This window comes from Passer montanus, unplaced genomic scaffold (genome assembly GCF_014805655.1).
Source record: "Passer montanus isolate IOZ18808 unplaced genomic scaffold, ASM1480565v1 scaffold18, whole genome shotgun sequence".
Classification (NCBI taxonomy): Eukaryota; Metazoa; Chordata; class Aves; order Passeriformes; family Passeridae; genus Passer; species Passer montanus.
This window is the reverse complement of record NW_024365381.1, coordinates 16,890,296-16,915,254: the sequence shown is the minus strand read 5'-3', so window position 1 is coordinate 16,915,254 and position 24,959 is coordinate 16,890,296. Positions and strand designations below refer to the sequence as shown.

The following is a 24,959-nucleotide window of genomic DNA, read 5'->3' as shown; positions in this document are numbered from 1 at the left end:
TGCCACAGGACAGGCCAAGAAGGTGCCCTTTGTGCCTGAAGCACAGGCAGCTGGTGCCTTGCTGCCATTCCAGCTCACTTGCACATTGTAACGTGGACAATAAATAAACTGCTTATTAAGCAGCAACCCCAGGTTTGTCTGGTTTTGCTAATGGTGGGTGTCGATCCTCACTGAGATGATTCACAAGCTGACACTATTTTCTGTTCTCCCCTTCTGTCTCCAGCCAGAGCTCTGATACCCCTGGCTCAAAGCCAGGGCGCAGGGTGAGCGTCTCTCACTTGTTTATAGCAGGGCTGGGGATGTTTAAATGAAGGTGGTGATGGGAATCTTGGGAACCTCACAGCACACATAACTGCAGCTACAGTCCTTCCTGCAGCTGACAAGTTCCACTCAGGACAGAGTATAAAAATGTCTTTATCTAAAGAAAAATCCATTGATCAGCTCCTTCTGGAAACGAAGGCACTCTCAAGGATCGTACTAGTGACAAAGCAAATTTAAAATCCATAATCACTCATGGCCTGACCTTTAAAAGGCAGAAGTCCAAATGAAAAACTATGTGTGCAGCTGCATGCTTAGTAGACACATGCAGCTACCATGATTGCCTGCAAAAAGAAACACTTTGACAGGAGAGAAACAGTCCAGCCGGATCTCTGTGAGAGGCGAGAGCAGGTCCATGCTGAACCATGCAGCTTCAGTGCTGATAGTGTCAGAGCACAAACCCAGCTTTAAAACAAAAAATTCTCCAGTCATTAGTTTAGTAAGGAAGCCCTACAGATTATTACTAAAGCTAAAAGAATTTGTTTAGATCCACACTGTGTTTCACTGTGAATGTTTATTTTCTTTCAGCACTTCATTCGGCTTGGACAATGACAGCAAGTTAATTAGTTTCATATTTGTCCATCTTTTTAAGCCTCTTTTACAAGATTTCATTACTGCAATACCAAGACTGAAAGCATGACGAGCAAAGGCATGTTTGATTTTTTTGGAAAAAGTCTAAAAGTCTTCACTTGATCACTTTTTTTTTAATCAAGTGATTCCAGTAAGTTTGCTACTAGCTAATGACAACACTAGAGGGTCAAAACTGACCTGATCATGTTTACTGAAAAAACCCAAACAAACAAACAAAAATACCACAACCAAAAGCCTGAAGCCTAGCTTATGAAACTGAAATGCTTGCAAGCAGAAAAACTCTTGGAGTCAGAGGAAGAAGAATCAACTCTGACATGATACATTATTATTTTTTAATGCCTTACAACTTGAATGCCAGTGGTATACTTGATGCTTGAATGGATACCAAATGCCAAGAGCCAGCAACATCACAGCTATATAAGTTTGGGGTTCAAGACAACAAACAGGACTGCAGGACTGTTGATGACTCTTCTCAAAAAAAAAAAAAAAACATTTGGACACCTTGCAAGAGAGTCTCAAACACAGGAGTCTGGGAAACCCCTAGTCAAGCAATGCACTGGAGTGCCTGAAGCTCATTTTTGCAAGGGCAGTTCTGTCTGAGAGTGCAGCTAAGCACTGCTCCAGTGCTGAACTGCTTATTTTCTGGGAATGCAGCATCAAGCATAGGATCCATCACTGGCCACAAGCACCACACACAGGACCATTTCAGAAGAGAAAGAACCTGAAAGACCACAGGAGCTGGGCACAGCATGCTCTGACTGCTGCATGTTTTCCACATGGACATCAGCAGCACCACTGGCAGGAGCAGGGACACAGCAGCCTGAGTGCTGAACATTGCCTCAGTTAAAAGACTCAGTTCACCTAACCAGGGACCTGGAATTGCTGGGGAACTCCTGGAGCAGAGCTGGGTTCTAGCCACCACACAGCACCCTCAAAGTGCCGATATGGATCAAGAAATTCCACAGGACAATTCTCAGCTACTCCTCCGTGGACCCATACTAACAACACCCATAAAAGCCAGTGCCCAGCTTCCCCTTCCCTCCCACAATTACCACATATCAATTTCGTTTTCTTCTTTCTGCTTCCTTCCCATATTCTGCCCCAGCTTCCATATCTCCTATTCAGTCATTTCTACTGGTGGATAGTCCTGTTACCTATCAACACCAACCTTTGGAAAAGTAAAAGCTCCATACAGCTATACCACAAGCAACCAGAAATCCTACATTGCATCCATGCAAAACCTAGGGAGCAGCAACTGCTGCTCTCATTACACACATCACAAGAGCTGATCCACAAACTGGAAACAGCTGCCTGTCTGCATGTCAGCAGGCTTGGGGCTGCACTGCACTGACCTGTGCCTCTGCTCTGGCCAAATCACTCAGCTCAACAGATTAGCCACAACAGCCACACAGCTGGCAAGTCTTACCAAGTGATAGCACAGCACCAGGGTGACAGGCTGCATGGGAGATGAAGCCAGGTAAATATGTAACAGCTGACACTGGGGATAACTTGGAAAGAAAGTCTACCTCAGCACCACAGGGATGAGAAGCTGCAGAAGCTCTAGAAAAAAAGGTCCTTCTGACTTGCCTAAAACCCCCTAAATCTTCCTTCTCTGCTGAAGCCTAAAATAAAAAAGAACAGGAAAGTGGGTTCCTTATAGCAGAAAGCAAGAGACAAAATTCCCCTCAGCAGAAGTACAGTATTTTCCACACTGGTGACTGTCTTATCATGGAAAGACATCTGAGACACTTCATTAGTCACTGCCTGCAGTTTGCCTCCTTAAACATGTCCCCAAAGCAGTAAAGACCAAAAATAAAATGAGAAAAGAGGAATCTATCTGCTCAAAAATGTGGAATTAACTGGAGTGGCAGTTGAGATGCCATGCAAAGCATTTTCTTTGTATATTTTACAAGATTTTCATCTGCTATTTTCATCTGCAAATAACTCCTTTAGAACAGGAGCCAGGTCCAGAACTGCAGTACTAAAAAGGCCCAGAGGTCATTTTCTTCAAACAGGTGTCTTCACCAGTCCAAATGCTGAAAATAATTGAAAGCTGCCAGTTCTCATTGGAGCTTCTCTGACAAGTCTGGAGATGTGTTGGTAAAGAAGCACATGTGCTGAAAGCTGTGTGCTGGATGTGAGTACTCAAGGTCCTACCAACTGTGCCCCCAAAGGGGACTGCAAGTCTTCACTGGCAGGGTCAACACAGACCACTGGGAGGAGCCAGAAGAATGGAGAAGGGAGGGATGGAAGAAGGTATTGCAGTGCCTAAAATATTTCTTTGCAAATCTCACTTGTATTTAATTAAAATGTTAAGAACCAATAAGGTACAGGACAGGTATTGCCCTTTCAAATCTCTCCTAGACCCTAGTATGCACATACAGCATCAACCCCTACATGAGATAAAAATGCGAAGTGAAGTATGGAAAAAGGCTCAGTATCTTTTCTGAGCTCTGACAAAGGGCCAAATCACTATGTGAGAGTCTTCTCGCATGGCATTCTGGCATGTGGTTCTTATCACCAGCATTCTGTGGTTCTTATCTGTCACACTTCAAAATCAAGGAATAAAATTGGCCCTGCCCTTCCAGCTCTGGCAAAAAATGCATGCGAGAATCAGAATTGTTCAGGCTGGAAAAGACCCTTAAGATCATCAAGTCCAACTATAAACCAAAGACTGCCAAGTCCACCACTAAACCCGTCTCTAAAAACCACATCTACATGTCTTATAAATACCTCCAGGGATAGTGACTCTTAACATTTCCCTGTTCCAATGCTTGACAACCTTTCCAGTGGAGAAATTTTCCTAATACCCAATGTAAATCTCCCATGGTATAACTTGAGGTTTGTTTCTTCTTGTCCTGTCACCTCTTACTCGGGAGAGGAGACTGACCCCTAGCTCACTATGATCTCCTTTCAGGTTGCTGTAGAGACCAAAAACATCTCCCTTGAGCCTCCTTTTCTCCAGGCTAAACAACCCCAGCTCCTTCACGTGCTCCTCATAGGACTTGTGCTCCAGACCCTTCACCAGCTCTGGGTACAATCGAGCACCTCAATGTCTTTCCTGCTGTGAGGGGTCCATATTTGACACAGGACTCGAGGTGTGGCCTCACCAGTGCAAAGCACGGGGAGACAATCCCTGCCCTGGTCCTGCTGGTCACACTATTTCTGACACAAACCAGGATGCCACAGATCTTCTTGCCCACCTGGGCTGCCCGCCCCCTGCTTCCCCGTGCGGCAGTGCAGCGGCACGGCCTCTGTCTGTGCCCGCGGGCCGTGCCCGGCAGCTGCAGCTCCCGGGCCGCCCTCAGCAGCCCGGGCCGGTGCTCCCGGGCCGCCCTCAGCAGCCCGGGCCGGTGCTCCCGGGCCGCCCTCAGCAGCCCGGGCCGGTGCTCCCGGGCCGCCCTCAGCAGCCCGGGCCGGTGCTCCCGGGCCGCCCTCGGCCGCCGCCCGCGCCCTCTGCCGGCCACGCTCGCACTTGGCACCGGCAGCCCCCGCCGCCCGGTCCCGGGACGGCGCCGCGGCCCTTGGACACCGGCACGGGAGGGGGCCGCCTCGTTTCGGGCGCCACGAGTGTACCCGCGCCTGGACACGGCACAGCAGCGACCTGTTAACGCCACCGCCTGCAGCCAAGCCTCCCTGCCTCCTCTCACTTCTCTGCCGGCAGCCAAATTCCTTCCGCCTGGACTCCCCTTTCAGAAGGGCAGCAGCCCCAGTTGTATCAGAGCAAAGGGCTCTGTTCTCGCAGCTGCTGCAGGTTCCTGGCTTTTGTCATCGAATCTTCATTGTGGGTACTCATCAAGCCCCAAACCAGTGTGATTTGCTAAACCGCAGGGCATGGAGTTCACTTAAGACCAAACATTGTTTCATCGGACCAAATGTGTTCACTTTTGTATGACAGCCTCCACCAGCACAAAGACTAAAACTCCACTTGGGCACCTACAATGCCCTCAGTGCTCTGCAGCCTCAAAACAGGATCCAAGGAGCTTCCAGAAAGGAAAGAGGGCAACAAACATTGCAAAGAGGGCAAGGGAAACAGTGATTAATCATTTTTGTGGTAAGCTGACACCCATTAATTGATCAGCTACAAATTTCTGGGTGGTGGGAACCTGTACAGGTAGGTGCACAGCACTCCCTACAGCTGGCAAGTCACGGTCTCTGCAGGACAGCAAGCTGTGAGACACATTACCAGCCTCTGCACAAAAGGATTTGCCGTTTTCCTCAGCACCCTTCTCCCACGAGGCAGCCTGTAATTCCCAGATGCAGCTAAGAGCAGTCAGTTAGCTGGAAATGACTGGTTGCGGTTTCAGGCTGTGAAAGATGGCACTCACTGGTAACCCTTCCCTCCCTCCCTCCGTTAATAATCCTCCTCCCTCCAGTTACCAGAAAATACAGCAGTGCTGCCTTCTGCCTGCCCCTCTCTCCTCCCTTCAGGCTACTCCTTTGGAGAATTGGCTCCACAGCTGGATTGTAAAATAATCCAGCTGTTCCTATGACAACATGCTGGCAGTGGGCAGAGATGACGCCAGCACGCAGTGTTGGCCCATTCACTACCAACACCCAACTCTGTTTTGGTTTGGGAAGCATTTGTTTTTCTATGCAGGCAGCTTTGCCAAGTACATTTCTGAAGGCTGGAGGGGCAGGAGGAGCCACAATCTCAGAGATGCCAAGAAAGTTGCTGGCTCTGTGATTTACCCTTGTTTTGGTTTGGTTTTGTTTTTTGTTGGGGTTTTTTTTTTTGCCCCAGCTCCATCTGATGTGAGGATAAAAACCCCTCCAGCAATCTTGCAGCTGCACACAATCTTTGCAAGACTTGATCCAGAGCCTGATTTTAAAAGCCCAGTGCAAGACTTTGCGTGTCAGGCTTGCACAGGAAAAAAAAAAAAGCTTTGGGTAGAATCAATAAGGGCCACACAGTCTTTATTTTAATATCTTGCCTGTCAGCAGAAGGTTTGCAGGGTAGAGGGAAGCAAAGGAAAAGCTTGCTCCATGCAAAGCATTATCCAAACACCTGACTGAACTCACCCAGGCTCTCCAGCTCATGTACCAAGGGATTTGGGCAGAGGCCATTAGCAGGAGCAGAAGGACCTTCCTGTCAGGCTCAGCAAACAGAGGAGGCTCCTTAGGCACTGCAGCTCTTAAACCTGCTCAGCAAAGCCAGCCCCTTCAGAGTCGCTGGGGTAATTCTTCATACATAGCTTGGCAACTCCAATGACAGGGATCCCAAAGGGAAGGCCAGGAATATGCCTGACATTCCTCAGGAGAGGAAGGCAATTTCTCAAGGACTATTACCCACACAAGGAAACTCAGCACAGCAAAATGCCCCTGCTCCCAGCATCAACAAAACAAGAGGCAGGATTTGTTACTGCTTGTACTTTTCACTATGCCTCCATTTTTATCCTGAAGGACTTCAGAACAGCACAGAGTGTAAGACAGGTGAGAGTCTGTAGTTGAATAAGTGTTCAGGTAATTACTCACCACTGCAGGTGTAACAGTGACAATTTCTACTGCAGGGCTGCAACCACTGCAATGATTTGTCTGGCTGCAATGACCAGAGCTCACACTGCTCTGCCACCAACATGCAGAATGCCAGCAGGTAGGGGTGAAGAAAGATGGTCCTCACAATAAAATAAAACAATTAAAGTGGTTCTGTTGTTTTTGAAGAGGGACCTCCATGGGCCTCTCTGGAGACAGGGCACAAACAGCCAATCAACCCAAACAAGTGCAACAAAGGGATTGTATCTCAAGCTACTCAGGGTTAGTTCTCTGATCTGGCATGGTGAGCAGCTGGACATAGCAGATTGTTAGGTACAAGGAAAGTGGAGAGATCAGATTAGCTTAAACCTATACGTGTTTCCTAGATGAGAGCCAGAAAAGAAAAACAAATAGAAGCATGACTAAGGAACTGCCTTAGAAATTACAGGCCCAGCAGCCTCCTGAGAACCCTTCAGCCTCAGTGCCACCTGAACATCCACCATGGTAATTACAGCAAGACACCCCTTCCAGGATCTAGTCCCTGTCAGCTATTCAGTAGTGGGCTTTCTCACTGGCCCAAGACAGGCTTAACCCATAAGCTCTCTAAGTTCTTCCTGCAGAACACAGCTCAAAGAGTCAGAAACCAGTAAAATAAACAAAAGCAAGGCTCTTCCCCTGACTAGCACAGCCTGTGCTGTCCAAGCCCCTTGTGTGGTGTGCTTTAGTCTTCAGCACTTCCCACAAGTGCCAGATCCCACTTTACAGTCTCTCTGACTTTTTACTATTTCCTAGGGCAAAATCTGATAAGAGGTTGCCAGGTCCCTGGTCTGTGTGGTGTTTACAGGAACAGATCACTCTAGCCAAAGCTTCATTAGAAAAACTAGACTCAATATCGGCACATGTACATATTTGAGAGGATTAAGAACAAAACTTCATCAAAAGGTATTTCAGTTATCAGACTGCACAGCAGACACACAGCAAGACAAAGGACTTTGATACTGCCATCTTATTGCAAAGGTTTTGTACCTTCTTGGTGATTTCTCATGGGCAGCTCCTCACAGTACTGACTCCTTCACAGCACAGCGAACAAACTCAACCCAACTTCTCAATTAGCCAACCTACTCTTTTACAATACCCATCCTAATTGGATCTGGCTGTGGTCTATTAAGGGCAGGCCTGGTACTAATTCTTGGTAATTAGCACATCTGTAACTCCTTCAGGGTGAGATTACCTTCATCACTATCTCTATTTTTCTACATTCCACCCATCCACTCTGAGAGCAAGTTTGGCCGTGTATTAACAACCTGTCCATCTCACGAAAAGTCTACCTGCCTATTGGTCCTGCCCCAGGTCCCTTGTGAGGCTTGGCAGTCGTGGGAAAGCAGATTGGTGAGAGGAAGGAGAGCAGCCTGAGAGCAGTGTCAGTGCAGTGGGAGATGGGGTCAGGTGAGTGACTAGGAAAGGGGCTTTGTGGAGAGGACTAGAGGGTCCTGGCAAAGCAGACTGCTGCACTGGAGAGGGAGCATCAGCTCTTTGGTTCTCAGTGAGCCAATAAATGACTTCAGTTAAGCTCACAATGCCACCTACCCCAACAACTGAGCTTAGAGACAAATTAGTGAGGCACATATTTGCTTCATGAATAATAAAGTGGGTTGGAAGCTATCTGGATCACCACACTCAACATCAGTCAGCGGTACAAAGCCCAAGTGACAACCAGTGGACTCTAGTGGCATCTCTTAAGGGTCAGTATCTGTGATGTTCTTAGTAGCATCCTGAATGGTGTGACAAAGCTTACAAACAGCAAATTAGTGCACAACACCACATCAGAGGTAGTGTCTGACATGCTTAGAGAGCAGTGCTACCACTTGGAGGAATCCAAATAGGCTGGAGGAATGGCTGATAATTTCATGAAAGAAATAATCAAATGCAACTCCCTCACCTGGGAGAGAATAACTCTATAAAATAGTACTGACTGCCACCTGGCTGAGGAGCTGCTTCACTGAAAGAGTGTTTGGCATTTGCAAAACGTTTGGGAAACCAGCAAGGAAACACTAACTCTTCAATACATGTCCACAAGATCCTGACTATTTACCATGAGACTGATCAAACACTAGATCAAGTCGCCCAGAAATGTAGTAGAAACCCCATTCCCAGGGACATCCTAAATCCAACTGGACAACACAGTGAGCAACACACTCCCGTTGGACCTGCTTTCAGCCGGTGGCTGAAGAAGGGACCTCTGGGGTCAGAGCACCCTGATTCAATACTCCTCAGCTGCCACTGGTCTCCTGTGCTTTTCTCCCCCAGTGCTCAGCTTCCCGGAGACCAGCAGGGAGCAGTGAAAGGCGAGGAATGAAGACTCACCCACCAGACTAGCAGCATTCCTGAGAGGCTGCAGACTCATGCCGGGACCGCCCAGCTCTGAAGTTCTGAATGCCCAGCCCAGGGAAGCGGGAAAGGGCCCCGGGCAGCCACCGGCCAAGAAGGGACGAGGGGGATGCGCCCCCCGGGCACGGGCACGGCCGGGAGCGCCAGCGGGGAGCGGGGACACCGGAGCCGAGCAGACGCCGGGAGCGAGGGTGGCGACTCTCTCGGGGACCTGGCCAAGGGACGCAGAGTCCGGGGGTGTTTCCTATAGCTGGGGGGTCGGGCGGAGGGAGCTGCCCTGCTGGCTGCACCCACGGGTGCCAGCCCACGAGCCTGATCCCCAGAATTCCGGTGATCTTCCCGATATTGCTGCTGTCAGCGTTGGACGGTGCCTGTTGCTTCAGGCTCTGGGGCTGCAAGGTTCGTATTGCCCAACTGTCCTCTTTGATCTCGAGATATAAACACATGCTTAACAAAAACCGAAATTTAAATTCTTACGTAACCACATGACTCCAGGCACTGGGATGATGAAATCCCAAGAAGCATCAAGACTCTTCCACTGACAACGGACCTGCCTAAAGCCAGGAGACACTGGCCATTTTACTGGTCACCTTTGCTACAGGTCAGGATAATGCTCACATCCATTGTGCAAATAGGCACCAGGGCCACAAAGACATTTGCATGCTGCTGTCAGTTCCAGTATAAATTTCAGCATGTTGATTTAAACTATAGAACTTTCCCCACAAATGACACCTACAGAAAATCAGACACAGGATAAAAAGAAAACAGAGCAAATTAATGTCTTGGGACCCCAAAAATATGGGTTTAGAGGTGGCTGAGCTTAGAAGTGCTGCCTTGGGTTTAACTCTGGGGTGAATGACTATGACTGGGGTGGTTGCAGGCATTCCCATCCAAGTCTCTCCACCCTACTCTCTTGTCCTAGGCTAACACACCTGTTCCAGGGGAGGCACAAGAAGAATGGGAACATCAATCCTTGTCACTGGGCATCAGGGAGCTCTGCACAAGCCCCTTTCCTCAGTCACTTGAATAGCTAATAGCTCTGGGCATGGGCAAGGGTACAGCACAGGCTGTCACCCAGAAGAGCTAGCAACACACTGTAGACAGCAAAGACAGTATTTTAAATTGCTAGTTAGATCTGCCAGAGCATGACATTCAGATCTTAGAGATGCTCATACATATACATGAGATATTTCCTACATCTGGGGTAGCTCCTTGCCACAAACCCTGTGTGTTACCACTCAGCTGCTTTCACACACCGTACCAGGGCATTAGCCAGCTCTCTGTGATACAACTGATCCAGCCATTCATTCATTTTAGTGCATCTAAAAAAGTTGGAAAGGGTCTCTGAAGGCCACCCTTCCCATCCCTGCTCAAAGCAGGATCGGTTATAGAGGGTGGCTCAGGGCCTCAGCCAGTCCAGTTTTGATTGCCTCCAAGGCTGGAGGTTCTACAGCCTCTCCAGACAACCTGCTCCAGCATTTGACCATTTTCATGGTAAAACATAAGGATTTTAGTGCATGCTCTGAAGACTGAACACTCCAAACTGAACTTAGACAAATCAAGTTAGGTCCTGGATATGCTGTTCCACAGGAGTTTATACAGTTCTGTCAGCTACAGCACTTGACTGGTTCTGCAGTAACTTTGGTCAGGGATTCAGTGCAGCCTAACGCTCCCACATAAATACATGCATTGTGCCAGTGTAACTTCCTGAGCCATTGAATTGAGAGGTCGGGCAAGTAACTGTGTACAAGGCAGGAACAAAACAGAATGGCATGAATGAAGATCTCCTGAAACTGTAGCTTCTCTGCAATAATGTAATATTGGCCTTTGCAAGGAATGCAAGTTTCCAAAATTTGGAGAATGTGTTCTCTAAGGGCAGTACCTGCCCATTCAGACTGCAAGCTCTGCTTCTTACACCTGTAGCACCAACACACTGCAACACAAAATCCACTGGGGAGAGGAGAGGGGAACAAACCACACATTTGTGTATTAGTCACTTTTGAGGTTAATGGGAAAGTGTTCAGATGCTGCTTTAAATTCTTCTTGGTAAGCTGCAAACTAGAACAGAACACTTCAATCATTAGTGCCCATAAGGAGCTCCAAGATCCTTAGGTGGAAATCGTTATATAATAAATACTTTATTCTCTTAAACACAGATGATTATTTCAGAGCATAATGTATCTTAAAAGGAAATACAAACCTTTGCTTAGAAGTCAGAGCCGGTCCTTACCACATTCTGTGCCTGTTCACCTGCAGGGCACAATTTGTCATGCAATATCCAGTAATTAAGCTATATTTATTATAAGATTGGAAGCTGTGAGGTCATTCCCTGTGCTACTACACGTGCCTTAAGTTAGCTATGATAATCATTCTCACATGCACCCGACTGATGTTTAGGCCTTCAGCCACAGTTACTCTCTGATTATACAACAGCAAGTGACAAAGTGGCACAGAGTGAAAAAATATTGCCAGCTTTGGTCACAAATAAAGTGATTTGTGCTTGGTTTGACTGCATGGAGTTACACTCTATCCCATATATCCAACAAATGGAATAGGTTGGCACTTTTACTGCAAACACAGAAGTATCACTGTTCCAGAACCATCTCATTGGTTCCGGAACCATCCTTACCTACTCTATAAGGAATAAGCAAATAAGTTCCATTTATTTTTGGCATGAGAATACTTGCACAGTAAAATCTTTCTCAAATATACATACTAAAAGATATTTTTAAAAAACCTCAATTCTGAAGTGCTAAAGCTTTCTTGGCAAATCTTGACTTATGTTAATGACATAACTATATGACAGGTTTATGAAGAAGCCATGTTAATACTATTCTGTGTAATGAGCAAGAGTCTTGCAATCCTGTAGTGCCTTTCTGCAATAACGAGTAAAACAGCAACAAAAAGAATTTCATTAGCTCTTGACTAAATGGTCAGGACTAAGATCCTGCGAAGCATTTGCCCTTGGAACGTAAAGCTATGTAGAATATGGATAAAACTTTTCTCAAATAGATGTTCCTCATCAGGATCATCCCTTCTGAGGGATGAGGCATAGGTAGTTCATGTGACTATTATTTTGTGGTTCTTAAAGCGTAGAAACCATCCCAACTTGCCATGCCCCTGGACTTAGCTCCCAGACAGAAACAAAGATCTTGAAAATACGCATCCAGGTAGAATAGCACGTTTTCGTGTGTGTTATTTCACCATGTTTCCCACCAATTACAGCTACATGTCTGCCATTGAGTGAAAAACATCAGTTTGTGTTTCCCTTAAATCCTACCCCATATTTAGGATGATTTGGAGATAATTTATCAAACACTGCAGTCATCGGGATTCCTTTCAGAGTACTGAACTTGTTACACAACCCTTAGAACAAGGTAAATCCTCTAACCTGCCAGAGCTTGTTTATAGCCTGGCACAGGCAGTATCTACAATGCCAAGTGAAGCTTGGCAGGAGCTGTTCTGTGGTGGAAGGGCTGGGCAGTCAATCACCATGTCCGCACCACACAGCACCTGTAGTTTGGTCACCCCCAAACTACACGTGGTCTTAAGTAAGTATTATTTCAGGAGTGTTATTTCAAACAGGCAGATTTTAATAAAAGAGACCTTGTGCCATAGCCCAGAGGGATGATTTACAACATGAAGCTAAAGGACTTGTCATATGCCTCAGCACAGAGGCTTATTTGACAGTATGAAACCTTCTGGGATCTTTCTGGATCACTCAGAAGAGTGGAGGGGGTCCAGTCTCACAGTCCAGCTCACTGCTCATGGGACACATGCTGCCCTCTGAGCTACACCCAGCCATCATCTTGGAGATTGCTGTTTGACACATGCCAAGACTGTTTCAGAAACCAGAATCATTGCTGTGTAGCAGAGCACAGTGGAAAAGCAAGAGTCAAATGCCCAAGCTTGATTCCTACCCTCTTTGATTCAGCAGCACAGGCATAGCCAAGGGACCCAGGCTTGTGGCACCTGGAAATTTCTGCAAATAGCAGCAAAAAAACACAGCCACGGCAGAGGGAGGAGGGGGAGAGGGAAGAGAATGAAGAGGATGGGAGCATCTGAGAGGCCCATGGATAGTTAAGGCTTTGAAGAGCTGAATTCTTTGAAAGTCTTAGAGTGAAATCCTTATCTGTGCCGAAACCCCATTCTTGGCTTTGTCCTCAGTTCTTATGTAATGACAGCAAATTACTTTGTTTTATCTTCCCTGGTGTCCTCGAGGTTAGTGACACATCACCATTAGGTTACGTTACTATTTTAATTCAACTGCCATGCCACATGCCTAAATGCTGCAACAGAGCTTGTCCTTCTCCTGTGTGCTACTGACAACTGTTATTTTTCCTACAATTAGAATTCAAATGCCTCATAGCAGGAATTTCATCACTCTCATGCTGAAGCACCCAATATACTTCAAAGCAGTGTCAAAATAATGTTTTATTTAAAAACCCAAATACCCTCACAACATCTGAATTCCATGTATCTTTCAGATGATATGCTTTAACACTGCTACTGTATTTTATGGCCTTTGCAATACCATTACCTATTCAGGGCAAATATTTAATTTTGCAAACAAAACCAGATAAATACTATATTAGGAGTTGGTTTCTCTTCCCTTCTTCCTGAGCATGAGAAGATTCAAGATGGGCTATTTAAAAAGCACTCAATCCTTACCAAGTGGAAGATGCGATGCAATCAGAATTAAAATTACTCCTTTAATGTTGCAGCTGGTTGTCCATAGCCAACAGACCAAGTTACAAAACATTTGTACAAAAACAGAGCTCAAATCTAATCAGTGAAGAAGAGCTGAAAATCTGTTGTTGTGCAGACTAAAGATGCCACGGGGTGGCAGGGGACAGGACACCACAGAACTCCTGTGAGCTCCTTAATTGGAAATGATAAAGATACATTGTCCACATGCTGGTTACAGCCTTCTTTTGTTTTCCCATGATATCCTGTTGATATAATATCCAGGTCCCTTGTGGACATCCGCTGTTTCCAAAGGAGAAGAATGGGAGTTGTTGGTTTCACTTCAGCACCTCACTGGGTCACCAGCCTGGCTCTGCCTGGAAAGGCTCCCGGATGCAGCTCCAAAGAACAACCTTATCAGCAAAAGATCTGAGCAGATAAGGAGCACGGACATATGAGATCACATCTTCTGGTAATTTAAACAAATTCAAACGCCATTACAATACGGAAGCACAGGAAGGAGCGAAAGTTCAGCTAAACCCCTACAAACCCACATAGAAATAGTCATATTTGATGAAATCAAGCACAGCTTTTGCCCCTCTCTGTTATCAGCCACAGTCTTCTGACACTACCTGGTAGCAACCACTTGAAAAAAGTAGTTAGGACAGAGTCAGCGCTCAGTGTGTAGTGCTGCCTCACCGCAGTATTCCCTAAGGTCACAGAAATTTCAAAATCAGGACTTGCACAGACAAAGGGTATATTTGTGTATTTAATAGTCCTCATGAGCTTTTATTTGTATTCATTTGAGTTTTCATCTCAAAAAAAAAAAAAACCAGCAAAAAAACTGCACCCCTTGTTGTACCCACAAAATCAGGCAAAAAAGTTTTCTACGAGTACCCACGACATGGAATGAGCAACCTTGTCAAATCTGGTTTTATTCAACGTTTCCCTGAGTTTTGCTTCTTGTACATCATTCTTACACTGAAAGAAACCTCCCCTAACTTGTGTCTGTGAAGCTGAAGAGTCCTAGTTAACTCACCTTCTTCTGACCTAGAACAGTCCCAGACTTCCTAACATTTATGTGCTCGTCTGAACCTCTTACGATGCTCTCTGTCCTTCTAAAGATCAGAACTGTACACAGCATTCAAAGCACTGGCACACCATGGATTTATCCCGTGCCACAATGACACTCTCTGCTTTTAGTCTCTTGCTCTTGTTCCTTATGTCCTAACACTCGATTTGCTCATTTACCAAGCCTTGAGCTGAGGTTTTCACAGAACTATTATTATGCCAGGATCTTGTTCCCAAGTGATAATTCAGCTTCTAGGCTGTTTCTGTATGACTGAAATTGATTACCTCCCCTTTAAAACACTTTACATGCATGTACATCAAATTGTACCACCCACTCACTTTGTATTGTGATGTTTTACTACCTTTGCTCTCAGTCCACAGGCTCCAATTCAGATCCTTGTGGAACTTTGCATGCTGACTCAATGCACTGAGAAATATTTTGGTTCCATCTTACAGAGACCGGTCTTTAATGCAGTGTCATCTATCCACATGAAACTTCTCTTATTCTACAGTTCCTTCAGAAGGTTTTGCTCACAGATTTTGTTGAATACTTTTTAGAAACCCAATTAGGAAATACCAGCTGAATGTCTCTTGTCCACATGCTTTGCTGAGTCCTCACAGGACTCCAAACTGTGTGAGACCAGGAGTTCTCATCAGAAAAGCTCTGCCATCTCTCATGGGACCCCATTTTCTCCCCGCACCCACTAGCTCATCTCTTTGAGGTTTTCACTAACTTGGCTGGTACAGAGAACAGGCTCATTGCTCAGCAGCTCTACAGAACTTTTCAGGCTCTTGGGTGTTTTTGTTGTTGTTGTTTGGTTTTTTTTTAAATTGACATATTAACTATCTTCCCTGATTCTGTTATCAAAGCCCTTCTAAATGTAATGTTACACATAAACCATTAGTAAGCAGCTCAGCTATTTCAGTCTTGACTTCTCTTAGAACTCTTGGATGAATATAATGCAGTCCAATTGTGCAACGCTTTTTATTTTAGCCATTTGTTTCACTACCTTTTCTACAGACCTTCAGCTTGAAACACATCCTCCGATAGATCTTTCACAAAATCAAGTATAAGTACAGGAATATTCTTAGGTTCCTCTGCAATGAGCACAGAGCAAAATATTAATTTAATTTTTCTCCAGAACCTTATCTTCTTTGAATAATCCATTTTTATTTTGACTGTCCACTGGCTCTGATAACTCTTTTGGCGAGCTTTCTGTTCTATTTTGACGGAAAGTAGTAGAGTCAACTTTTTGTAACAAAATAGTAACAAAATAGTAACAAAAAGTAACAAAAAGACAAATGTCAATATTAACAGCAGAGCGGGTGTTCAAGGATGAACGTAGGGCTGCTCTTGTGCTGCAACTGCAGGTAAAAAAAAAAAATATTAAAAAAAGGTAATTCTTTTCTTCCACCTACTGGAGATAAAAGCCAGTTGTCAATTACGTAGGGGCGGGGGGTTGGGGTGGTTTGTTTCGTTTTGTTTTCCCACCATCACGGATCAATTCTCGATGGCTACGGAGATTTCCAGGGTGGGGGGTGCTGCCGGGCAGGGACAGCGAGGGCTGCGAACGTGCGAGCTCCGCTGGGGCTCAGCGCCCAGCGGCTCGAAACCCCCGCTCCTTCTCCTGCCGCCTCACACCGCCGGGGCAGCGGAGCGCCGGGGGAGGCGCGGCGGCGGCCAGGCCGCCCGCTCAGCCCGCGAGGAGCCGGGCGGGGCGGGCAGGAGCGGTGTCCCGGTGCCCGTCCCGGTGCCCGTCCCGGTGCCCTCGGGCCCCTTCCCGCCGCCCCGCGCCGCCCGGGAAGCGCGGCGCCGCCGCCTTGCCATATATGGGCACGGCCGGAAGCGCGCGCGTCACGGCGCTGGCTCGCGGCGTCCCCGCGGGGAGCGGGACGTCACGTCACGTCCCCGGCGCGCCCGCGCGCGGCGCCCCGGCAACCAAACAGTAAACACGGGCGCGCGCAGGCGCGGCGGGGCCGGGCGGAGGCGGGAGCGCCGCGCCGCGCTCGGGAACCGGCACCGGCAGCGGCACCGGCAGCGGCGTGCTCGGGAGCGTCGGGAGTGCGGCTGCTGCCTGCTTTTTTCCACCATAAACGCGTTTAAGGCTCTTCGCGTTGTTTTACAGCTCTGCTTTCTGTAGCTCGTGACAACAGTTCCACTGTGCCTCGCGTTGCGTTGCAGTTGCACTTCTAAGAATTAATGACACGACTGCCCTCGGAGGGATCAGGAGCACAGGAGTCAGAAATAACACGAGCGTTCCCCCTACGTGTCTTATCTCGTTGCATTGTTGTGTTTCACAAAGCTTTGTGCTGGTATCTGTGTGATGGATCAGATACAGCTTGTAATTGAAGCACATGCTTATAACACATTGCAGGCAGGGATTGCTGCTTTATTCCTCAGTTGAAGATAGTGGCAAGATTCCCCCTGTTTTAAAAGCAACTTCACTACGTAATTCTCTAGTGCTAGGAAGCAGATAAATCACGTTCATAACACAGCATACATTTTATGTAGCACATCCTGAATTCTAGGTTGTTTGTGGCTGAAGGCAAAGAGTAAGGCTGGAGCCTGGGCTTAGACATAAAGGGTCTCATGTAGTGCCACCCCTGAATCTGACATCTTTGCATAACTCGGACTTGGCACTTGCTATCACTTCTGTTAAAAAGAGAAGCCTTGGTTAGGGTGCAGGACTGCTGCCTCTGAATTTAGCTCTGGAGGGAACTGTGTGGTACTTTTGCACTTTGTGGACCCCTGTTTCTTTCTGCCTCTGCTGAATGTCTGGTTGTTTCAGCAGCACGCACGGGCTCCCAGAGACCTGAATTGTTCAGCTCTGAACTTGATGGTCTTTCGGCATTGTCATTCCAGATTTGCTGACTTCACAGGGTTACCTGTCACATAAGTCTGACTCTCTTGTAGCATCACCCACCACCTACATGACTGCTCCATGGTTCAGTGCTTCTGTGCATTTGCTGCACCTGGGTGTTGCCCCTGTAAACTCAAGTGGCAGTGTGAAAGTAGCTGCTTCTTAGTAGCAAGTGGGATTAGTCTTCATCACTTGTCAGCTCTGCCTACAGATTAATGTTGAAAGATGAGAAACTGCGCCTGTAATATTTGCTTTTACACAGGGCTGGCCTTGTTGAGCAAGTCATGGAGCTGCAATACTCACTGCTGAGATGAGACAGATCCTGTGTGTGTTCTGATTAGGGAAGGGGTGGAAAAAAGCAGAGCCTGCTGCAGTGACCAGGAAACATGGATTTAAAGAAACCTGACCCTGAATGCCAGCCCACAGAGATTCCCTGAGACCAGGGTGACAAGATGGCCTTCAGCTGGACATCTTTGCTTTCACCTTGAGACAGGAGTTCTCAAATTGGAGTGACAGGGCTGGAGGCTGTCAGGGAGGCCTTGCCACCCTCAGGGGACCCTTCACGTGTAGCCATCAGGGAGGGAGCAGACCACTGCTCTGCAAGCAGGGACAACCCGGCCCAGCTGCTGTTCTGCCAGCAGAGCACATCTCACTGCACAAGCAGCAGGGGTTACAGAGGGCAGCAGCCTTTCTCAGCTGACTCAGCAGGAAAGACCGCATTTTCAGAGACCCCAAGGAGGCAGCACATTCCTAGAACATGTGTGCCATTTGCTATAACTCATTCATTCAAGGGCTGGGCCAGCTTTAGTAGAAGCTGAAGAGCCAGTGGTTTGCCTTTATACCACTCGCCACAAAGTGAGGAGTGCACAGGCCTCTCTCATCCCCTTATGTCCAAAGAAGATGGGCCACACAGCTACTCCTGGAGGAACCAGACCACATCCAGGGACAAGGAGGTTGAGCTGTTAGGCACATGGAAATGATCGTGTGGGCCCCAGCCTAGAGATGCCCTTTCGCCACCTTTCCAGCAAGACCTGCAGCTAGCAGGTGAAAGGCCACAGCAGGTGACACACAGACACTGAAGGGGACCAGACGCAGACAGATCAGCTGGGAAAGGCTGTAGGGAGTGACCCAGGTGCCTACCGGAATGGGTGTAACCACAGCCTGCCCTGACTAGCACCAGGACAAGGACAGGGCTGGCCTAAATGGTATTACCACCCTTATGCAGCCTTAGTTCTCAGGCAGATTGCAGGTGTCTACAGTTTATAAGGCCCAGACAAAATTAAAGGCTAGAGAACCCCTTTGAGGTCACAGGGAAGCAAGTGCAAAAGGTAACACAAGGACAGCTCCAGCAGTCAACTTAAATGCTTTTATTGACAATGTCTCTGAACAATAATAAGCAAACAATGCTTAAGTTTCATCCAAATTCACTTTCCACATGTCAAAAAAGACCTCAAGGTAGAAAAAAATAAAATAAAAATATAAATATCTGAGAATCCGTCTTAATAAATAAATTAAAAACACAATAAAAACGTTTTCATGGAAAACTTATGTCAGAACATTCAGACCACCTCAACAATGCATGATCAGTAAAGTTACAATGAACATCAATGTAGAACTACAGTACATGGATATAGCTATTTATCTACCTACTAGAAAATAAAATAGAGTCTCTTTCCCCCCACATAAGATGGGTCATTGCTAAGTCATCAGAACACGATATTGCCAGGAACACAGTAGTTATTGTTAATCAGCTGCACTAGATACGAGTTGGAGATACCCAGCACCAGGTTAAATTCCAATCATTTAAAACCAAGAGATTAATTAGTTAATGCTAGTGATACTAAGGAGGGGAGGGAGTCACCTACCCAGCCATGTGGGACATGCTACAGACTACCAGCTCTCATGGATGGGCCACTGGGGACAAGACAAACTCCATGCGATTTGCTACATCTCTGGAAGAGGTAAGAGACCTCGGTGCATGACGCTCTGCCAGGCCCCGGGGCGCCAGGCCAGACAGGGGGTGGCGGTGGCAGGGCCCTCCCCAGGCCTGGGGAGCCCCATGGGGCACAGCTGCAAGTCCGTGGGGGTGCGTGGGCAGGGGAGGGGGCCCAGCAGGTCAGTCAGTGCCGGAGCCCTTCACAAAGCCAGGAGGGTGGGGGAGCTGAGGGAGTCGGACGAGGGCTCGTTGCTGCTGCTGCCCTTCCGGTGCGCGGCAGCGCAGCTGGGGAAGGCCTCTGCCTCGGGGTAGGTGAAGACGAAGGTGGAGGTGTAGGTGCTGGGACACGGGGTGCAGGTCACCACAGGGGTGCAGAGGGGCTCCAGCTCGCCGCTGGTCCCGGCAGTCAGCGACTCCCAGTCCGACGGGTAGAAGGAGGAGGCGCCAGGCAGGTCCATGTCGGGCACAGAGCGGGAGGCCTCCCGCGGGCCCGTGGAGAAGAGCAGCTCGTCGAAGGGCTCAGCCTTCAGCTCCAGCCCGCTGCTGCTGGTCTCCTTGGGCGGCACGGCCGGCGGCGCTTCAGGCATCAGCGGCAGAGCAAAGGCAGCCTCCTCGGTCATGGGGGGGCTGGGGGTGCCCAGGTCCAGCGCGGTAGCGGCGCTGGCAGCTGCCAGCTCCTCGGAGAAGCACAACTCCTCGGGCATCTTGCAGGCGGGCCGGTGGGCCGCCAGGATAAACTCCAGCTTCTCCTTCTCCTTCAGCAGGTTAGCAATCTCCGCCTGCAGCGCGGACTTCTCCTCCTCCAGCTGGTCGGTCTCCTGCAGAGAGAGCGGGCTGTCAGCCAGGGCCGGCATCACTCCCAGCTGGAGTCCCCTTCCTCCTGTCATCCCCGCCCCCGGTACTCCCTCTTCCCCCGCCACCTCCCGGGCGGCACTTACCGCCTGCAGCGTGTCGGTGAGCTCCCGCCGCCGGTTGCGGCACTTGGCCGCTGCCATCTTGTTCCGTTCCCGGCGGATCCTTCTCTTTTCCTCCTCCTCCGGGGACAGCTGCGGGCAGAGAGAGAGCGCTCAGTCCCGCTGCCAGCCCGGCGTCCCCCGTCCAGGGCAACCCGCCGGCGCCGCGTCCCCCCACTCCCCCCAGCAACTCCGATCCGCACTCACCTGCTCGACTTTGCCCCGGCGGCCGATGCTCTGTCCGCGGCCGCCCGGCGCCTTCAGCACTGCGGGGCGGGAGTAGGTGCTGGGGGCGGCTGCCGAGACGCCGTAGGGGTGCCCGCGGCTCTGGGAGGGAGCCACTGACGAGATGAGAGTGGGCTGCACCAACCACTGCAGGTCGGGGCTGGTGGAGATAGCCGTCACCGTAGGTACAAAGCTGGCGCTGGAGGCGGCCAGGTCGGTGCAGAAGTCCTGTAGGTCAGAGGAAGGGGGGCTGCCGTCAGCGGAGCGCCCGGGCCGCTCCCCGCCGTCCCCGGGGCCGCGGCGCCGCGCTGCCAGCGCCGGCTCCACACGAGAGCGGCCTGTTATAAATATCTCTGACGTCCGCGCTGACGCAGACGCTGCTCCGGAGTCTCCTCAATGAACTCGCGTTTTATCAATGAAGCCGCTTTACACACCCGCCGCAGAGCGCGGCCCGGGCTACGGCACCCCCCGACCGCCCCGCCTGGGCACCGGGGCCGCTCCCCATGCCAGTCCCCGGCCTGACCTCCTCCGCGGACACGGCCAGCCCCGCGCCACCCGCTCCCGTCCCATCCCCTCCCGAGCGCTCCTGCCCCGGCCAGGAGCGCAGCCGACACGCTCGGCAACTCACCTGCGGGTTGACAGGCGAGCCCATGCTCGAGAATGAGTCCGCCGGGGAGGGGTAATAGGTGAGGCTGTCCCCGGCCGGGGAAGCGCTGCTGCAGCGGGAGGACGGCGCCTCGTATTCTCCGGCGAAGCCCTGATACATCATGCCGGCTCGGTGCGTGCAAGCCGAAAGTGAGAGGTGATGCGACGGTGGCGAAGCGCCCTTGGGGATGAAGCGAGGAGGGGTCGGCTGCGTGCGTCCCTGTGCCCGGTCCGCGCCGCGCGTCTCTCCGCTCCACCGCCGGGGCTGCCTGAGCTGCTGGAGTACCGCGCGGTGCCTCCCTTTTATACCCTCCCGCGACGTCACAGGGGACGCGCCACCCGCGCCTATGGGGGGGCCGCCCGCCCCGCGCCCGCCCCGCGCCTCCCCGGGGCCGCCCCGCGCGCCGTCTGCCGCCGCCCTCCCCGGGAGAGACCCACGGCACGGGGCGGGGGGTGGCAGCAGGGGCGGGGGGCACCCCAGGGCAGAGCAGGAGGGAGCGGCCATAGAGCTTTCCCCCCCACGCGGAGTGGTACGGCCGGGCTCGGGAACCCACTGACGCAGATATCCTTATATGGGATACATCCTGTGCGAGGGGGCGTGACTGACGGGAAGCGCTCCAGGCTGCAGCCAAGTGCGGCGGGCGGGCGGCGCGCGGACGGCACGGCACGGCACGGGACGCGACGGCCCCTCCCCCCCTCGCCTGGCGAGACCCTGCGAGGGCTCTGGGGCAGCGACACTGCCACGGGGGCTGCCGACCCGCAGCAGGTGCCCCCCTCCCCGGGGGCGCCGTGCCCCGCAAGGGAACCCCTCCCCTCAGCGGGGCCCCGCACCGTCCTGCAGCCTTGGAGCAAGGTGCTCCAAGGAAGGCGGCGGAGAAGGGGCCCGGCGCGCCAGGGGTGCGCTTTGCGCTGCCAGTCAAGCCCCGTGGTCAGCACTGAGCGGGGTCTGCCCGTAGCTGGGCACGGGTACTCGGCGGGCCCCACGCAGGGAAAGCTCAACAACACCCGTCCCTGCAGCGAGGAGCGCGTTATGCTCATGTGTCACTATTGACTTCCCTATTATGTATGTTTGTAATTGTCGAGAGTGAGGGTAATGGCACAGGGCGATGGGGAGCCCTGCCAGGGAAGCCTGAGGGGCCGCAGCCCTCTGAGAAGGTTGGGAGAGCTTGGGAGCAGTGCTCGTGGTGGGGGGGGCTGGGATAGCTGCCAAGAGCATGGGCAAGAGGCCACCGGGAAACCACCGACGAGGAGAGAGAGGGGCGAGGCTCGTCCTTTCCTCCAGTTTGGGTTTTGTTTTGATCGCTGAAGCCCGGAGACACCCACCCACGACGGGGATGTCAGGCAGCCCTGGCTCAGGTCAGGCTAAGGTGGGAGCCAGACCGCAGACTCGCCTTGCACGGGAGCCAAGAGATCGCGGCTATAGATAGTAACAGGGAAGCTGCAGCAGGGAGCGTGTTTACAGCAACAAACAGAGCCTGCAGCGCAGTCTCCAGGCAGGAGCGTCACCCAGCCAGGCTGGGATCCTGCTGGCAGCCGCTCCCTGTGTTTGAGCTCATGGGCTAAATGCAGCGCTTGATGCTGCTGCTGTTGCTGTTGCTGCGCGAGCAACCTCCGTTCTTAGAGATCTGGGCCACGGGGGCGGGAGAACTGGGCCAGCTGCTATTTCTGAACTGCCCGTCAGAGCAGAGGGGACAGCCAAGGACTGCCGCAGCTCACGGCCCGTACCGCTCCCTGGGAAAGGACCTGCGGGGGCCCGTGCTGCTCTCATCAGCGCAGGGCTGGCCCGTGGGCTGGTCCATCCCGGGGCAGACATCTGTCACCCCCGGTTCCTGTGCTGCCACGGCTTCTTTGCCCCGGCCAGCATTCCCCTCATGCCGGTTACTGAAACAGTGGGGCAAGCATGGTCTCTTTGGCAGCCCCTGGCTGCAGGTGAGGAGGCTCTCAGCACTGCCCAGGGGAGGGATGTGCCAGAAAATTAGCAAAGCCACAACCCTGCCAGCGGTGAGCAACAGGCCAAACCTCTGCAGCCACATCCCCAGCAGGGCCTAGGTAGACACATTGGTGCCCAGCATGGGCATGAGCCTCTGACACAGTTTTCAGTCTCGGACATTTGCCAGGCACATTTCAGTAAAACAGAGTTTAGCCCTCCTCTCTAGAAATTGCCCCAGGGCTCCTCTACCCAAACTGCCTTCCCCAAAAGAAGTGTCTGGAAATCAGGGGGGGAATCCACTTCAGCAAAGCCCACAATATTTTTGTGGTGCCCATGCAAACCACCACTGTTGCCATCTCCACTGGTGACCAAGCACGATCTGTTTGTACCAAACGGAAAGTGCACAGATGCTGAACCTTTCTAACACGTGGAGGCAACGAAACAGAGAAAGCGAAAACACATGACGTGGGTTTGTTGTTTGCTCCAAACACAGGGTGCACACGTTTTACCGCAGTATGTGTGAGAACAAAAAAAGGAAGCAGGCGGTACCGCAGGGACAAAACAGAGTCAGAGCATGAACCCTCCTGCCTGGGTGAGAGGGTTGCCCTCACCAGCATGCCAGGCTGGTGGAGGTTCCTCACCTCCCCTGCCAGCTGGGAATGGGAAGAGGCATTAGACCCTCATAAATTAGTGCAATCTGTGGAGTGGACCATGAGTTCAGTGAACACTAAAACATTATTAAACCTGTACAACCAGTGCCAGCAGGGTTTTGCCAGGCTCTGGTGGTGCTTAACCGAGCCTCATCTGCAGGGACACACCCCTCTAGGGATTACTTGCTTCAGGAAGGCAAGCCCATTGCACGTCTGGGTTCCTGTGCTGGTGAGGAGGAGGTGGCTGCTGACTGTCACCAGCAGGGAGATGGCTCTTCCCAGATGCCCGGCCAGACAGAAGAGACCATTCCCACTGCACTTCTTGGGCATCACAATGGTGCTGGCAGGGCAGAAGGACAGCATCCATCCAATGAGGATCTTGTCCTGCATACCAACAGAGCCCCTCCACCTTCCTGGCCTCCACTTTTTCTCCTATCAAGCAGGGAGATGGGAAAGTTTGCAGGTCTGAGGCTTACAAGAGAACAGGGAGCTCCTAAGCCTCAGAGTGCAGCACTGGATTTAGCCCCACTTTCACACCCCTCCTCCATCTGAGCTTGCAACTCAGGCTGCCCTTGGAAAACCACAGCAGAAAAGCATCTGAGGTGTGTAGGCCAGTGCAACTGCACAGCCAAAGCCCAATTCAGGGGCAAGAGATGGCTGCGCCTAAATTTGGCCATGCACCTGGGGAAAGTTCATGCCAGCAACATGGCCCTTGGGTAGTCACATGGCCATCTCGACCCATTCTCTGTCAGCAACACTGACTGTAGCATAGTTCCATGTTCCCTCTTTAGACACAGAACGTGATGGACATCTGCTTCCAGCTAACCAGGGACTGTTGGGGTCATTGGGAAGGAGACCAGACAGCTAGGGTTCAGCAGCAGAACTGGCATGCATGGGGCACTGCTGTGACACCAAGAAATAGCTCCCCTGAAACCTGCCCATACTGTCAGAGGATCCACACAATAACCTGAGTATCTGTTGCAGTACAGATTTTATGGGCAGGATTCTGCCCATACTGTCAGAGGATCCACACAATAACCTGAGTATCTGTTGCAGTATTTTATGGGCAGGATCCAGGGGCATTTGTGAAATTCTCCCCCCACACACCTGCACACCCACTGCTCCTAGTGTCCCACAATGCATTCACTCCCAGCACGGCACAAGGGATCCCATCCCTCCCCTTGGCCCCAGAGAGGCTTTTGAAACCAGGCAGAGGCTACAGGGCTTAGAAGA

General features: G+C 50.7%; 1 protein-coding gene and 1 long non-coding RNA gene across 2 annotated transcripts; both read right to left on the bottom strand.

The window, feature by feature from the left end:
- Positions 1 to 13,190: 13,190 nt before the first annotated feature.
- LOC120500378 lies at positions 13,191 to 16,393 on the bottom strand. The gene is made up of 3 exons (XR_005627082.1): positions 16,019 to 16,393; positions 14,889 to 15,891; positions 13,191 to 13,884 (listed from the first exon to the last, which is right to left on the bottom strand). It is a non-coding gene; the product is annotated as an uncharacterized LOC120500378 (long non-coding RNA).
- Positions 16,394 to 18,739: 2,346 nt separating this feature from the next.
- Positions 18,740 to 21,501, bottom strand: FOS (Fos proto-oncogene, AP-1 transcription factor subunit). The gene is made up of 4 exons (XM_039705219.1): positions 21,130 to 21,501; positions 20,484 to 20,729; positions 20,262 to 20,369; positions 18,740 to 20,141 (listed from the first exon to the last, which is right to left on the bottom strand). Exons 1-4 carry the CDS (start codon positions 21,268 to 21,270, stop codon positions 19,524 to 19,526), a joined length of 1,113 nt encoding a protein of 370 aa, XP_039561153.1. The 5' UTR covers positions 21,271 to 21,501; the 3' UTR covers positions 18,740 to 19,523.
- Positions 21,502 to 24,959: the final 3,458 nt, after the last annotated feature.

Excerpts from the sequence above, each read along its gene's own strand:
- FOS (XM_039705219.1), bottom strand. The coding sequence starts at position 21,270 with ATGATGTATCAGGGCTTCGCCGGAGAATACGAGGCGCCGTCCTCCCGC. Across the intron at positions 20,730-21,129 it reads GCTCGCCTGTCAACCCGCAG|GACTTCTGCACCGACCTGGC; the intron begins GTGAGTTGCCGA and ends TCTGACCTACAG. Across the intron at positions 20,370-20,483 it reads GCCGGGGCAAAGTCGAGCAG|CTGTCCCCGGAGGAGGAGGA; the intron begins GTGAGTGCGGAT and ends CTCTGCCCGCAG.